Below are 15,441 nucleotides of genomic sequence, written 5' to 3'. Positions count from 1 at the left end.
TACCACCACATAACTGTAGGTTAAACATACCATCTGATAAACACATACAAATGAAACAACTACCACCACATAACTGTAGGTTAAACATACCATCTGATAAACACGTACAAATGAAACAACTACCACCGCATAACTGTAGGTTAAACATTCCATCTGATAAACATGTACAAATGAAACAACTACCACCGCATAACTGTAGGTTAAACATACCATCTGATAAACACTTACAAATGAAACAACTACCACCACATAACTGTAGGTTAAACATACCATCTGATAAACACTTACAAATGAAACAACTACCACCACATAACTGTAGGTTAAACATACCATCTGATAAACACGTACAAATGAAACAACTACCACCGCATAACTGTAGGTTAAACATACCATCTGATAAACACTTACAAATGAAACAACTACCACCACATAACTGTAGGTTAAACATACCATCTGATAAACACGTACAAATGAAACAACTACCACCACATAACTGTAGGTTAAACATACCATCTGATAAACACGTACAAATGAAACAACTACCACCACATAACTGTAGGTTAAACATACCATCTGATAAACACGTACAAATGAAACAACTACCACCACATAACTGTAGGTTAAACATACCATCTGATAAACACGCATAAATGAAACAACTACCACCACATAACTGTAGGTTAAACATACCATCTGATAAACACGCATAAATGAAACAACTACCACCACATAACTGTAGGTTAAACATACCATCTGATAAACACGCATAAATGAAACAACTACCACCACATAACTGTAGGTTAAACATACCATCTGATAAACACGCATAAATGAAACAACTACCACCACATAACTGTAGGTTAAACATACCATCTGATAAACACGCATAAATGAAACAACTACCACCACATAACTGTAGGTTAAACATACCATCTGATAAACACGCATAAATGAAACAACTACCACCACATAACTGTAGGTTAAACATACCATCTGATAAACACGTACAAATGAAACAACTACCACCACATAACTGTAGGTTAAACATACCATCTGATAAACATGTACAAATGAAACAACTACCACCACATAACTGTAGGTTAAACATACCATCTGATAAACACTTACAAATGAAACAACCACCACCACATAACTGTGTAGGTTAAACATACCATCTGATAAACACGTACAAATGAAACAACTACCACCACATAACTGTAGGTTAAACATACCATCTGATAAACATGTACAAATGAAACAACTACCACCACATAACTGTAGGTTAAACATACCATCTGATAAACACTTACAAATGAAACAACCACCACCACATAACTGTGTAGGTTAAACATACCATCTGATGAACACGTACAAATGAAACAACTACCACCACCACATAACTGTGTAGGTTAAACATACCATCTGATGAACACGTACAAATGAAACAACTACCACCACCACATAACTGTGTAGGTTAAACATACCATCTGATAAACACGTACAAATGAAACAACTACAACCACCACATAACTGTGTAGGTTAAACATACCATCTGATGAACACGTACAAATGAAACAACTACCACCACCACACAACTGTGTAGGTTAAACATACCATCTGATAAATACGTACAAATGAAACAACTACCACCACCACACAACTGTGTAGGTTAAACATACCATCTGATAGTACTTCATAAGCTTCTGAGATTTCCTTAAACATGAATTCTGCCAAGTCCTTCTGATCAGGGTTTTTGTCTGGATGCCATTTCAGAGCAAGCCTACGATACCTAATATTCAAATATACAAAGTAAAAAAACATTTTCACTAAATATTTATCCAAATTTCTTCTTCTTAAAACTCCACAAAAGCATATGGAACAAGGTTATAACCTTTCTTAACCTGAAGATGACCTAGGAAGATCAAAATATTGTTCTCTCCTTATCAATAAAAGTGTTAATACCCATACCAGCCGTTCTGAGATACCAGGGTATTATCTTTGTGATGTTGTATTTCATTCATCTTAAAATAATTTTGCTCATTAGGAACCTTTAAAAGTTTTTACACATTTTTACATTCATATGGCTAAAAATTTAATTTAAAATGTTTTATAATTTTGATAAAAAGTCTAAAATATTGCAAAAATGTAGGATTAGCTTACATGTGTTATAGATTATTATAACACTGCCTTGTTTTAAAACTTTGGTCCTAAAGAAGTATGTAATAAGCTGTAGTAAAAATACTGGCAACATAATACACTGGATCATTAGTGATTACTTGTATGACTGATTTTGAATAAATTTCCAATGGAAGTTTAACTTTCTATTAGAGATTTGTTGTAGAAGTTAATATAAATATCACTACTTAAAACATTTCGATAACAAAGAAATGTGTTACTATAACTCTTTCTTCATCTGAAAGTTTACATGTAAATAAATCTTCATAGTATCCAACACACACTAGAATTTTCTCCAATATTCTAATTTTTCTGCTTTGAAAAACTACCAGAGTCTAACCTGTACAGTTTTAACATGCATAACTAAAGTTTGGTTTCTGTTACATAAATACAAACAATATAATTATAAACTTGTTTCCTTACGCTTTTTTCACTTCTTCTGGAGTTGCCGTACGTTGAATTTCAAGAACTTCATAATAGTCAGCCATCTTTGAGTAGAACTGTAGAAGTTACAGTTTACTGTAAACCATCCACGGGTCTCTCAGTCGTTGAAACACTGCAAATAACACAACTAAGAAACAGAAAAATATCTTACCTAATGATCTATCAGAATTTGATAACATTATTTATATGTATTATATTTTGGTATATGTAGTTCAAACATAAAAATTACCCACAACTAATTAAACAAACTTATAAAAATTCTTATGACTTATGTTATTGTAAGCTATATTTTTAATGTTTTAATTCAGTTAACAAGATCCAGAGAACTTATAATAGGCTCAGAGAACACTTAGAATGTTAATGAGAGAAAAAACATCTGTACAGTAAGGCTTCAGTTTATACACAAGTGATAGTCTCTAAAAAGTGTTATAATAGTCTCTAACAAGTGTTAAGACAGTTATAATTAGATACTGGACTTCATATTTTCACAAAATAATTTAAATGAGCACATCAAATGATATAACATGTTGAAGTAACATTCTTTTTGTTAAATATTTACCGATGAAAATGGCTTGTTTTAGCAAAATAATGCATAACTTCAAATTCACATAAGGCTACCAACAAATCCATTTAATGTGTAACATTTTTTTAGGCAAAAAAAACAACTAAAGCCTCATTTGAAAGTTCATAACACAGAGCCACAGCACATTCCTACAGATAGTATTAACAGTAATAGCTGTAAAGTTTCGTGTAACATCAACAGCTCAAATTCTTAAGATCACAACCTGTTTTGTAACTCTTAAAATGTAAGCATGCTTCAGAACTAGGTCTAGTTCAGTAAATCTACAAAGAAAAACACTGAACAAATATACATAAACCATTACGCATTATTTTAACTAAGTAATTTCATGACTTGTGATCATATGGATTATACTGGTTACCAAAATTTCATGGTCATAAAAGACGAACAGTAAAACAGTTACAACAAAGTTTTATATTGCCTTAGTCATATTATGGAATTATTAATTCTTGTGAAGCAAATCATATTGCAATATAAATAGCAGGTGCTAAGCTAACTTGTTTTTCTGATAACATCTTTTGAATTAATAAGCCAACACATTTAGTCATTATTGTCTCTTTCACTTTGTGTAACGTTTTAACTCACTTTGAAAGTCAGTTCTATATCAAGCAATAATTTTTCAGCATTATATCATTTGTGTATTGTTATAAGATATCTGAAATAAATTAACATAATAAAAATATTAAACAGTAACCACACCAAAAACTACGGTTAACTTTAATTGAGACATATGTAAACAACGTACAAGACTCGCATATTACCATTACATTTTTTTATATAGTTATAAAGAAATGTAAAAATTTAAAACATTAGATTACATAAGAAATAAATTCAAAAAGAAAATCAAAAAATTTCTCAGTGAGCTATGACCTCAAGCTACATATGATGTTTTTTAGTTAAATATTCTACCTACCTCAACATGAATAGGCTGGGTTATCAGATAATTTCTCATTTCATTAAGTAGGCTTAATAGTAAGATACAGTTCAGAGCAATTACAAAATTAAATGAAAACAGTTGATCACCCAAGGTTATTTGGGATAAATAACTAAAGGTTTCTGTTATAATCAGTAATGATTCTAGATACAAGCATAATTTAAATTTTGTTACAAATCAGTCAATTTGACCAAGTGCATATAGATTTAGCGTAGGTCAAAGTTTATTGAAAAATGACCATTAATCTCTTAGGAAAATCTAGAAGTTATATAAATAAAACCTAAAAACTATAAGATAAAAAAATGTATTTACAAATTTCACAAAAAAAATCATTTTCCATTTAAACTTGTCATATTCTAACTTGATATTTCACAGACAAATCTTTAGTAAAAATACTTAATTAAAAATTGAGTTTTTATGTACAAAAAATATTTAATATTTACTGCAAGTATGCCAAGTTTCATGAAGGTATGCTGCCTATACTGTAAGTTCATATCTTCAATGTTTTAAATACAAAGGTAAAGTAAGTTGGTGGTGAGACATACGCTATCTTAAACAGTATGAGACAAGACAAAATTTACCTTGATAGGCTACAGAAATATGTCAATCAGAAGATACCCTTTTCTTTACCTTGATAGGCTACAGAAATATGTCAATCAGAAGATACCCTTTTCTTTACCTTGATAGGCTACAGAAATATGTCAATCAGAAGATACCCTTTTCTTACTTATGGAAAAACCAAGTATAAAGGAGTCTACAAACAAATAAACAAAGTTCATTCATCGATGTCTTCTAAAATCAAGAGATCAACATAACTTTGTAAACAACACCTCAAAAAGGAATAAAACCATCCCCAGCACAAAAACCACAATGAATCAATGACATCTAGACTAGATAACCAAAGTTAAGAAGTCCCACTGATTATAATCAATTTCTCTACATCATCTTACATACAGAAACCTGGCCAATTTGATTTCTGTATTAGATGAAAAATCACTCAATGAACCTTCTTACAATGCAGGGAGTGGTCAGTGAAATATAATATTTTATTATTTTGTTAAACATTTCACATTCTGAATTTCATAAAACACCCCTTTTATGTCCATATTTTTCTGTGACAAATGTGTTGTCTGGTAAATACATTAAAAGGTTGGCCAATATACCTTTTATTATATTGCTAAGTCAGAATTTTGGTTTTAACAAAATATTAGAAGGAAATGATACATTATGTCACAAAAGTAAACTAAAACAAATTTCTTAACAAAAGTGTTTAACCATGTAAGAATTAGCTGGCTTGAAGAAGCTAAGAAAAATTAAATAACTATTACATAAATTTTAGCCAGACTGGAGTTTTTTTTTAAAGGAATAGAGAAGTTCCAGAAGACTAAATTCTGTCTAAAAATTTAGGATGTCATTCTGTCATATTTAATCTCTTGCAGAGAAAATAGTTACATAAAAAACTAACAACAGACCATAAGCCTGCTTTTAGTATAAAGATTTCAATCACATACACAACTACAATAAGAAAAGAGAAACAAATATTTCATAGGTGAGGCAACTTGAGTGGACATGTTTTATTTAGTAATAAGGTTCACATTGAACAAATTACTCATGTGAACCAAATATCAGTCTAGAATTTCCTTTCAAAGCACAAGCTTTACATAAACTACAACAACATATTATAATCCACATAATTTACGAGTTTAAAGTAACTTAGGCAAAATATAAAATAAAATTGGACACAGACAAAATAAAAAAACAGTCATTTATCTGTTCTCCCTGATATACTTAATTTTGAGTTTGATTTGCAAGGTTTAAATATATTTCTTTTTCTTTAAACGCATCTAAAACTTACTTAAATGTATCATTGGTATATTAGCATTAACTACCATCAGTAATTAAAACAGACTAAAACATTAGGCAGAAGATAAAATTTCTACTCTTAACTTCTAATTTCAGTGCAAAGAACATACACTTCCAACCTAAAATTGAAAATAAATGTATTTAAAACCAATATTAATAATAATTAACTTATTCAGACTATAAATGAGAATATAGCTTTAAGACTTCTACCTTATGACTTTATATGTTAGTAAATCTCACCCCTTAAAATAACTAAAGTAAAACTGACTTTACGATACAAACACGTAACCGAAACTGTCTTTAACAAGTTTATTAATTAGTTTTTAATGGTACCTTTAACTAATACAAGCCAGTTAAAGACAGCTATTGATACTAGTAATAATATTAGGCTTACTGTTAAATTACTATCATATTCATAATAGTACTAGTAGTAATACATAATACATTTACAAATTATAACATATTTATGAACAAAATTACAAACTAGACTTATTTAACTTCTAAGTTTTAGTGTTAGCACATTAACTAAATACATAAGAAAGTTATGAATAAATGCATAACTTTAAAATCTAAACATTTTTACTATTACGACTTAAAACCTACATTGTTTTCTTTCCACGAGTGCTAGTTCGTCTTTTATCACCAACGTCAAAGCTTGCGAAAGCACCTCACACAAAATCACCAACGTCAATCGAATACGCTGTTAACAGACCTCTACCCATAGAATACGCAAATCATAAAAATAAAATAATATAATTAATGTACTGATTGTAAGAATAAAATGTATTTTGCAAATTTTCACAAATAAATATATTCAAAATTGTAGATAAAAGTTTGGAGTTTTAAAGATTGGGATATTTGGTGTGGTTGGTTTTGAATTTCGTGAAAATTACTCAACGGGTATTTTCGCTTCTCATTCTTCATTTAACTGTGATAATCTTTTTTTTATGAATTTCGCGAAAAGCTACATGAGGGCTATCTGCGCTAACCGTCCCTAATTTAGCAGTATAAGACTAGAGGAAAGGCAGCTAGTCATCACCACCCACCGCCAATTCTTGGGCTACTCTTTTATCAACGAATAGTGGGATTGACCGACACATTATAACGCCCCCACGGCTTAAAGGGCGAGCATGTTTGGTGTGACGGGGATTCGAACCCGCGACACTCAGATTACGAGTTGAACGCCTTAACCCACCTGGCCATGCTGGGCCTTAACTGTGATGAACCAAAAAGTTTGTTTTTGAATTTCGCACAAAGCTACCCGAGGGTTATCTGCGCTAGTCATCCTTAATCCAGCAGTGTAAGACTAAAGGGAAGGCAACTAATAATCAACACTCACCGCCAACTCTTGGGCTACTCTTTTACCAACGAATAGTGGAATTGACCGTGACATTATAACGCCCCCATGGCTGAAAAGGCGAGGATATTTTGGTGTCATGGGAATTTGAACCCGCGACTCTCAGATTATGAGTCGAAGCGTCTTAACCACATGGCCATGCCGGACCTCAAGAAACACACCTATATTGAGTTTTACCACAGTCATACTATGCAAAATAATACCGCGTCTTGTATTAAGTTACAAAATAGTTTTAACAACGATACCAGCCGTCTTTAGAATACAGTAGATAACAGTCATGAAGGATCTCTGGCTAAAAAAAATGACACAAGGTGCTTCCATAACAAATCAGTTGAACCATCTCATAGCTCAACCAGCTGGAAAATGAAACGAGTATTTATGTTTTTCCATATTGTTATAAACTATATTTTTATACTATAATTTGCTTCTTAGATAGATGGAGCTACAGTTCACCAATGGTACAGGGTGGCCCGTAAGTCCCTACCCATCCACATGTTATTATGTTATATTCAATTACGTATGTATTATAAATTTGTTTCTTTTTTTTCAGAGAAATACAGCCGATGTAAGCCCATTTACATTTGAAAAGCGTATTGTGACATAATATTATGCAGCGAGAATGAGGGACAGCACACAGATACACTGGATACGTAAGATATATGGATGGTAGGGACTTACCGGCCACCCTGTACAATAATCCAGAGAACATCTGATATAGTTTGAACAAGGCCTAGATGATAAAAAGGTAGTAGTGTTTAGAGCTGTTCAAGAATACAAAAATCTGAATCAGTCAGTATGTTTTCTGAAGTATTTGAAGTACTCTCTACATTAAGTTGATTTGTCACCAATTCTTGTTATAGTTTTAAAAAGATTTGAAAGACATTTGTAACTTAGGCTTATAATAAGTAATGGCAATGAACAAGTATTTAAGCTTGTATAAAAGTTGAAGGAGGTAATCATTTACTTTGTTCTTAAAGAAAAACGTTAAAAATAAAAACATACTGTTCAAGTTACTACCACAACACTTGTTGATATCTGTGCAATTTGATTGTTGAAGACTCGGCAGTGCCAGGTGGTTAAGGCACTCGACTCTTAATCTGGAGGTCGTGGGTTCGAATCCCCATCACACCAAATGTACTAACCCTTTTAGTCATGGGGGCGTTATAATGTTATGGTCAATCCCACTATTCGTTGGTAAAAGAGTGGTCCAAGTGTTGGCGATGGGTGGTGATGATTAGGTGCCTTTTCTGTAGTATCACAATGCCAAATTAGGGACGGCTAACTCAAATAGCCCTCGAGTAGCTTTGCACGAAACTAAAAACAAAAAAAAAAAAGCAATGAACTGTTGATAGGGGCTCTGGGAAACAGTTGACATCTTACACTAAACCAGAGCTTCATAACTAATGGGCTCCCACTCAAAATAAGGCCTTCGAAATGTGTGAAAGAGTCACTTATTATAACAGACGTTCAAAATGGACAATAGTTTATTTAATAAATCAGTTTTTCTTTCGCAACAAAACTACTCACTGGGTAATTATTGACCAACAATGTTTACAAATGGGCCCCGAGCCAAAATATATTAGAAGAAGCTACATTAGTTGGCTAATGGAAAGTCTGCAGAGGAGAGTGGTGTATTTGAACGTGAAAGTCGTACCACAGAACATCTTTTGTAGCAATTTTCAAGATGTATGATCGTGAGAAACCTACGGCAAGATGGCGAGGCTTTCAAATCGTTTTCATACAAATGTGTTCATTCTTTGTAGACGTGGCATGAAACCTACCATTTGTCTGATTTTCTGTGTCGTTTGATGGTTGTTAGGTGCCTATTTTAAAGGTATTTAGGTAAATCTTAAGGGCTTATTATTGGGTACACAGCGAGACCAAATGAAAATAGATCAGTAATAAATCAACCGCATAAGAAACAAACAAAAACCTTAAAAGGGTTTACACTTCGTTTACATGAATGTTAAAAAAGTTGCATTAATTAGTAAACATCATAAAACAACGCAAGCATAATTAGATTGCAAAAAAACACAAACTTTAACACGTGTACGTGTCAAAACTTCAAAGGTAAATGGAAAACGTGCATTATTTACGTTGAACGATGCGAACGTCAATTTCTAAGCATAACGTAAGCCAAGTTAGTGCTGGCAAACTTCCATCACGACCATGCGAAACGTGCCTCAACTGCAGGATGGTTTCATGGTCGCCCCCATACTTCGTTTAGCAGCTGTGAGGTTGTTTCATTACCCATGAATTAATGCATATTTTATGGTATTCAAAATTTTTAAATGGTACTATATTTCACCGTACGGGCACGGCATGGCCAAGCGTGTTAAGGCGTGCGACTCGTAATCCGAGGGTCGCGGGTTCGCATCTCCGTCGCGCCAAACATGCTCGCCCTTTCAGCTGTGGGGGCGTTATAATGTGACGGTCAATCCCACTATTTGTTGGTAGCTTTGTGCGAAATTCCAAAAACAAACAAACATTTCACCGTACGAGACAGATAAATTTTCTATAAACGTCACCGAGACAAAATATCTCAATATATTAAAAGGATTAAATTACAGAGTTTGATTTCTTTTTGGGTCATTAACAATATCCGATGAAAGCAACTGTATTTGTTTGTTTGTTCAAATTTATACACAAAGTTACACATTGGACTATTTGTGCTCTGCTCACTCTAAGTATCGAAACCTGGTTTTAAGCGGTGTGAGTCCACTGTGCCACTAAGGAGCAAAACAATAGAAACTGGAAACAGAAATCAGTCCTGGCATGACCAGTTGGTTAAGGCACTCGACACGTAATCTGAGGGTCACTGGTTCGAATCCCCGTCGCACCAAACATGTTCGCCCTTTCAGCCGTGAGGACGTTATAACGTGATGGCCAATCCCACTATTCGTTGGTAAAAAAAGTAGCCCAAGAGTTGGCGATGATTATGACCAGCTACCTTCCCTCTAGTCTTACACTACTAAATCAGGGACGGCAAGCACAGATAGCCCTTGTGTAGCTTTGCGCGAAATTCAAACAAAAGCAACCATTTTGCAGTCGCATGGTCGATTTGTGGTTAATTAAATTTGTGTTTGTTTTGTTTGTTCGTTAAGCACGAAGCTATACAATGGCCGATCTGTGCTCTGCCAACTACGGGTATCGAAACCCGCTTTCTAACGGCGTGGATTAATTAAATAATCGGTAAAATAATTTACTTCTTTCTTTGTGTTTGTTTGTTTGTTTTGAATTTCGCACAAAGCCACTCGAGGGCTATCTGTGCTAGCCGTCCCTAATTTAGTAGTGTAAGACTAGAGGGAAGGCAGCTTGTTATCACCACCCACCGCCAACTCTTGGGGTACTCTTTTACCAACGAATAATGGGTTGACCGTCACATTATAACGCGCCTTCGGGTGAAAGGGTGAGCATGTTTGGTGTGACGGGAATTCGAACCCACGACCCTCGGATTACGAGTCGAGTGCTTTAACCACCTGGCCATGCCGGGTCTTCTGTGTGTCATTTCTGCATAGTGTTTGTTTGTGTGTATGCATTTTGACATTAACTTTTCTTTTCAATATTATATTTATTTTCAATATTAATCGCTATGGCAACAAGAGGTTGTGTAAATGAGCCAAACATGTTCTGTTATATTTATGGCAAATTTGTCGTAAATAAACAATTGCAAAATTTTACAGAATTCGTAAAAACAAAACAAAAAAACAACAACAACGTATTACGAGCATTTTGAAATAAACCTTGGGGATCAAGACAATTCATGGGTTCCGCACAAAGTTTTCATCGTTTGTATCGTAGAGTTGAGACAACAGACTAAAGGTAAGAAAAAGTTCTTGTTTTGTGGAATGCCGGTTGTATCGCGAGATCAACCATGGAGATGACTGCTATTTTTGTTAATGTAACGTGCAAGGTTACAACATTCTACACAACAAGGTAAAATATATTTCTTATCCAAACCACCTGCTATAATCTGCTATAAAATTTGTTGCTCAGGGAGCCGATGTGCCTGTACAGTTTCATCTAAATCTGTTGTCAATGGAAATTATGACAGAATTTTTTTCAACCTGGAACATCTGGAGAACCACAAACTTTTCACAGAAGTTAATTGTTTACTCAGATATTTTGACCTCGCAAAGCATTGTTTAGAAGTTTGATGTTTAGACTTCGGGCTAAGAACTTCCTTTCTTCAGATAAATCATTTAACTGGTACAGAAATCGCGAGAAAAAGTCTATAATATATTTTTGCAATAAGGTTCAATGGTCTATTGCAACAATATTGCTGAACTGATACCAATGACAGGAGCTGCAGTCTGTGGACCAAGTGAGTGGACATTGACACTCCAAGAAGAAGTTTGAAAGGTGTTATCTTTCACAATGGTAACATGTAGACACCTGTTCTTATTGATTATTCCGTACTCTTGGAGGAAGCGTGCGAAAATCTAGAATTTCTTAATTAGGTTAAATAAAAAGAACATGGTTTGCTACATTGTGGAGACTAAAAATCTTTTGTATGTCGTCGAGTCAACAGTCCGGTTATACAAAGTTTCCGAGTTTTTTGTGTGAATGGGACAACAGAACATGAAATCATCACTGGATAAAGAAACAATGGCTACACATGGAGCCAGCCTCATGCCAGGATTTAAAAACATTGAACGTGAAAGTTTGGTTGACACAAAGAAAGTCGTATTACCTCCACTTCATATAAAACTGGGCTTAATGAAGTAGTCTGTATAGGCCTTAGACAAAGGTGGCGACTGTTTCAAGATTCTACGTAGGCAATTCTCAGCTCTTTCAGAAGTGAAACTTAAAGAAGGGATTTTTGTTTGTCCTCAGATTGGTAACTTGACTTTGGACGAACAGTTCGAAAGGACAATGAGAAAAGTTAGAAAAGAAGTGTGGGCTGCCTTTAAAAATCTTATTGACAATTTTATAGAAAACAACAAGGGCCCAAATTACGATAATATTGTAAATAATATGCTAATAAATTAAAAGGTTGGGTTCTAATATGAGCTTGAAAGTTAATTTCTCACACTAACATATTTATTATTTCCCTGAAAATCTCGGTGCCGTCAGCGAAAAACATTTTCATCAAGACATAGTATTCCACAGTAAAAACAAAGAAAAAAAACCAACAAAAACTGGGAAATTGTTTAGTACTTAATAAAACTTTTCGTTTGTTGAAAGCCCAGTTATTTCTTTTTATCTTGTATATAATGGGAAGACAAAGATGTATTATTGTTTTACTTAAATATACTACTGCAATATATTATTTGTTAAAAATCTAAAAACACCTGTAATTAAAATGAACTTATCCATCCATATACTCGTTTGTTTTTTGATATTTAAAAATCACTCGTAGAAACATTTATAGACCTCTCTCATAACGAGTGGCCCTTGACAGTTAACCTGCTTTAAGCAACTTCGGAAATGTGTTTAAAGTGATTATAACTTTCATAGTGATGTGACATTACATTAATTTTATTTTATCAATACCCATTCATTTTTCACTGTTACAATTTTTATGTAATTTTACACAGGTAGTTTATTTTGTATTCTTAGGGTGTTTTTCAATTACTTGTGTTGATAAACTTTATAAAAAGGAAGACGCCGTAAGTTCAAAGAGGTTTACAGTTTTGAACACTTATTAAAGTTGAGAAAAGTTAGGCCTAATGTCTGTGATAAACGTTTTCAGTTTGACATGTCCTTCAGTATTTGTTTCATACACGTTAGGCTTAAACCAAATAGACACTTATATTTTGATAAAATGTGTTGAAAAATACTTTAGGGTACTTTGCAGTAAAAAAATCAAAGTATAACCATGGCTTCAAGAAAAATAATACTTCTACACATTCTGTGGAACACCATTTAACCAATAAAAGTACTGAGAAAAACACAGAGAAAGCTGACAGCAACCATCAAAGACAACCGAGTTTCCTTGGACTTGTACTGAGAAATGAAGAACTTTAAAATGTGGTATTTACTAGAAAATAGAAAGTAAAGAAAACAAAAGTCGAGACTTAAACTATTCCAGTTGTATAAGTAAATGGATGGATGTCAGTGTAATATTAAATGATATGTTTCTATTTATTACCAAACAGTCCAGGTACTCAGTACTTTGTAACCAGGAGTGTAGCCTAGGTGTATGTGTGTGAGGGTCTTAACCTGATATGTATGGCTTCTCTCAATCAAAACGAAATGATTTAATTATAATTCACTTTCAGAATTTTTTTATATAATTTATTTTTATCTGTTCTTCGTCTCACGTAAATATGTGTTTACCTTCTCTGATATATTTTTATTTGTAAAATACATGAATGACAGATATAAATTTCAAATAGTTCTGATTATAGATTATTTTTGTTTATTAAGTTGGCATTTTAGAAAACACTCAACAATAGTAAAGCCTATTAGTATGAAAAGTGCGGTATCTAAGAACCTATGTAAATTCAGAAATATGGTATACGGCTTGGTAAGTTCGTCAACAAATGAGAGGATTTCCTGTGATTAAGTAATTTAATTATTCACTTGTTAATATAATTCACTTAATAAGATATTTATGCACGCTACATGTCCAACAGTAAAAAATCATGTGTTGGCAAAGTGTTGTTTTTTTAATGCTGTGTTAGGTAACTGGCATCTGTGAAGCAAGTTAACCAACACAGTGTTTTGCTACATTATTAGTTTGTATGCTATGAAGCACAAAGCAATACAACCGGCTCTCTGTGCTGTTCGTACTACAAGTATCGAAACCCGGTTTTTAGCAATTGTTTTGTTCGATGAAAGTAACTACAACTATCTAACTTTGCTTAAATTATATTGAGACTGTGGCGAGTGCGACTCGTAATCCGAGGGTCGCGGGTTCGAGCCCGCGTCGCGCTAAACATGCTCGCTCTCCCAGCCGTGGGGGTGTATAATGTGACGGTCAATCCCACTATTCGTTGGTAAAAGAGTAGCCCAAGAGTTGGCGGTGGGTGGTGATGACTAGCTGCCTTCCCTCTAGTCTTACACTACTAAATTAGGGACGGCTAGCATAGATAGCCCTCGAGTAGCTTTGTGCGAAATTCCAAAACAAACAAACAAACAAAAGACTGTGACGACGAACTTTAACAAAGAAGGATTATGTTAAGAAGTAGTGGCAATAACTTCAATGATTCATACCTGAATTGTCAGATGGTATCACGTCTCAAACCGTGGAACCTGTAATATGCAGCCTAACATCCCAACAGAGAAATAATTGTAGCTACTTTTGAAATAAACCTTTCAGAACGAGCCGGAACTTTTGTTGCCTACTAAATTAAATATTATATGAAAAAAAAAAAGAGAACAATAATATTTCCAATCTCTGTGTAAAACTGCGACGTTTTCCTTGTTATGTTTGGTAGGATGTTGTTGTGTGTGCTTTCTTTAGAACTTGAGAGAATTTCCAGTGTCAGTGCGGCCCACAGAGAAGGCTCTAGCTTTTAAAACTTCATTGGACTAACGACATATATGCTTTAAAAATTATGGTGTGAAACACGTGGAAGAGACATTTGACATAAACTTTTATAAATAACTACTTTGAATTATTTCTACCGTAATGACAACCAAATTCCTTTGCTATTTTCTTCAATCCAGGTTTTGACAGTTTTGGTAGAATATGCTTCCAAATGCAGCTAGTATCTAAGCCTTGATTAATTTATCTCGTATCGTAATTGCTTCTTTGAATTTTTGTAGTTTCAGATTTGAATTAATAATTGCTTTTTCTTCGTAGTTGAGCACAAAGCTACACAATGGGCTAGCTGTACTATACCCAACAAGGGTATCGAATTTTTTATGAGATGGTTCTCGTGTCGATGTATTAAACTGTCAACGAATGATAATGGACTATGTCTGACTCCATTTGTGTTTGAGAAATTTAGGTCCATAGTATTTTCAACCAACAAATTCAAAATACAAGCTTAGAACTACCTAATTTGGCCTGGCAGTTATGCGCATGTACAGATTGATTTCTTGTTTATTAATTAAGATATTGCATGTGTTGACGAGGGCATGCAAAGCTTGAAGAAAAAGACAAGTGAGAGACTCGATATTTCAAAATCTGCCCCA

At 33.7% G+C, this 15,441-nt stretch overlaps 1 protein-coding gene across 6 annotated transcripts in view; it reads right to left on the bottom strand.

Annotated features, from left to right (window-relative positions):
* The window catches only part of LOC143234630 (dnaJ homolog subfamily B member 6-B-like), a 30,042-nt gene extending 23,307 nt beyond the window's left edge, over window positions 1–6,735 (bottom strand). The window contains exons 1-4 of one of the 6 annotated variants that reach the window (XM_076472103.1): window positions 6,600–6,719; window positions 4,715–4,887; window positions 2,599–2,746; window positions 1,680–1,789 (exon numbers count right to left, since the gene is read on the bottom strand). In XM_076472103.1, coding sequence (XP_076328218.1) covers window positions 1,680–1,789; window positions 2,599–2,663 — 175 coding nt within the window. In that variant the 5' untranslated portion in view covers window positions 2,664–2,746; window positions 4,715–4,887; window positions 6,600–6,719. Of the gene's footprint in view, window positions 1–1,679; window positions 1,790–2,598; window positions 2,747–4,714; window positions 4,888–6,599 lie in introns of all 6 variants that reach the window. The other 5 variants (XM_076472106.1, XM_076472107.1, XM_076472104.1 and 2 more) reach the window with 5 other exon arrangements.
* Between the last annotated feature and the right edge of the window lie 8,706 nt (window positions 6,736–15,441).

The sequence above is a fragment of the Tachypleus tridentatus genome, chromosome 12 (genome assembly GCF_004210375.1).
Source record: "Tachypleus tridentatus isolate NWPU-2018 chromosome 12, ASM421037v1, whole genome shotgun sequence".
In the NCBI taxonomy this organism is placed as follows: domain Eukaryota; kingdom Metazoa; phylum Arthropoda; class Merostomata; order Xiphosura; family Limulidae; genus Tachypleus; species Tachypleus tridentatus.
This window is presented reverse-complemented; position numbering and strand designations above follow the sequence as displayed.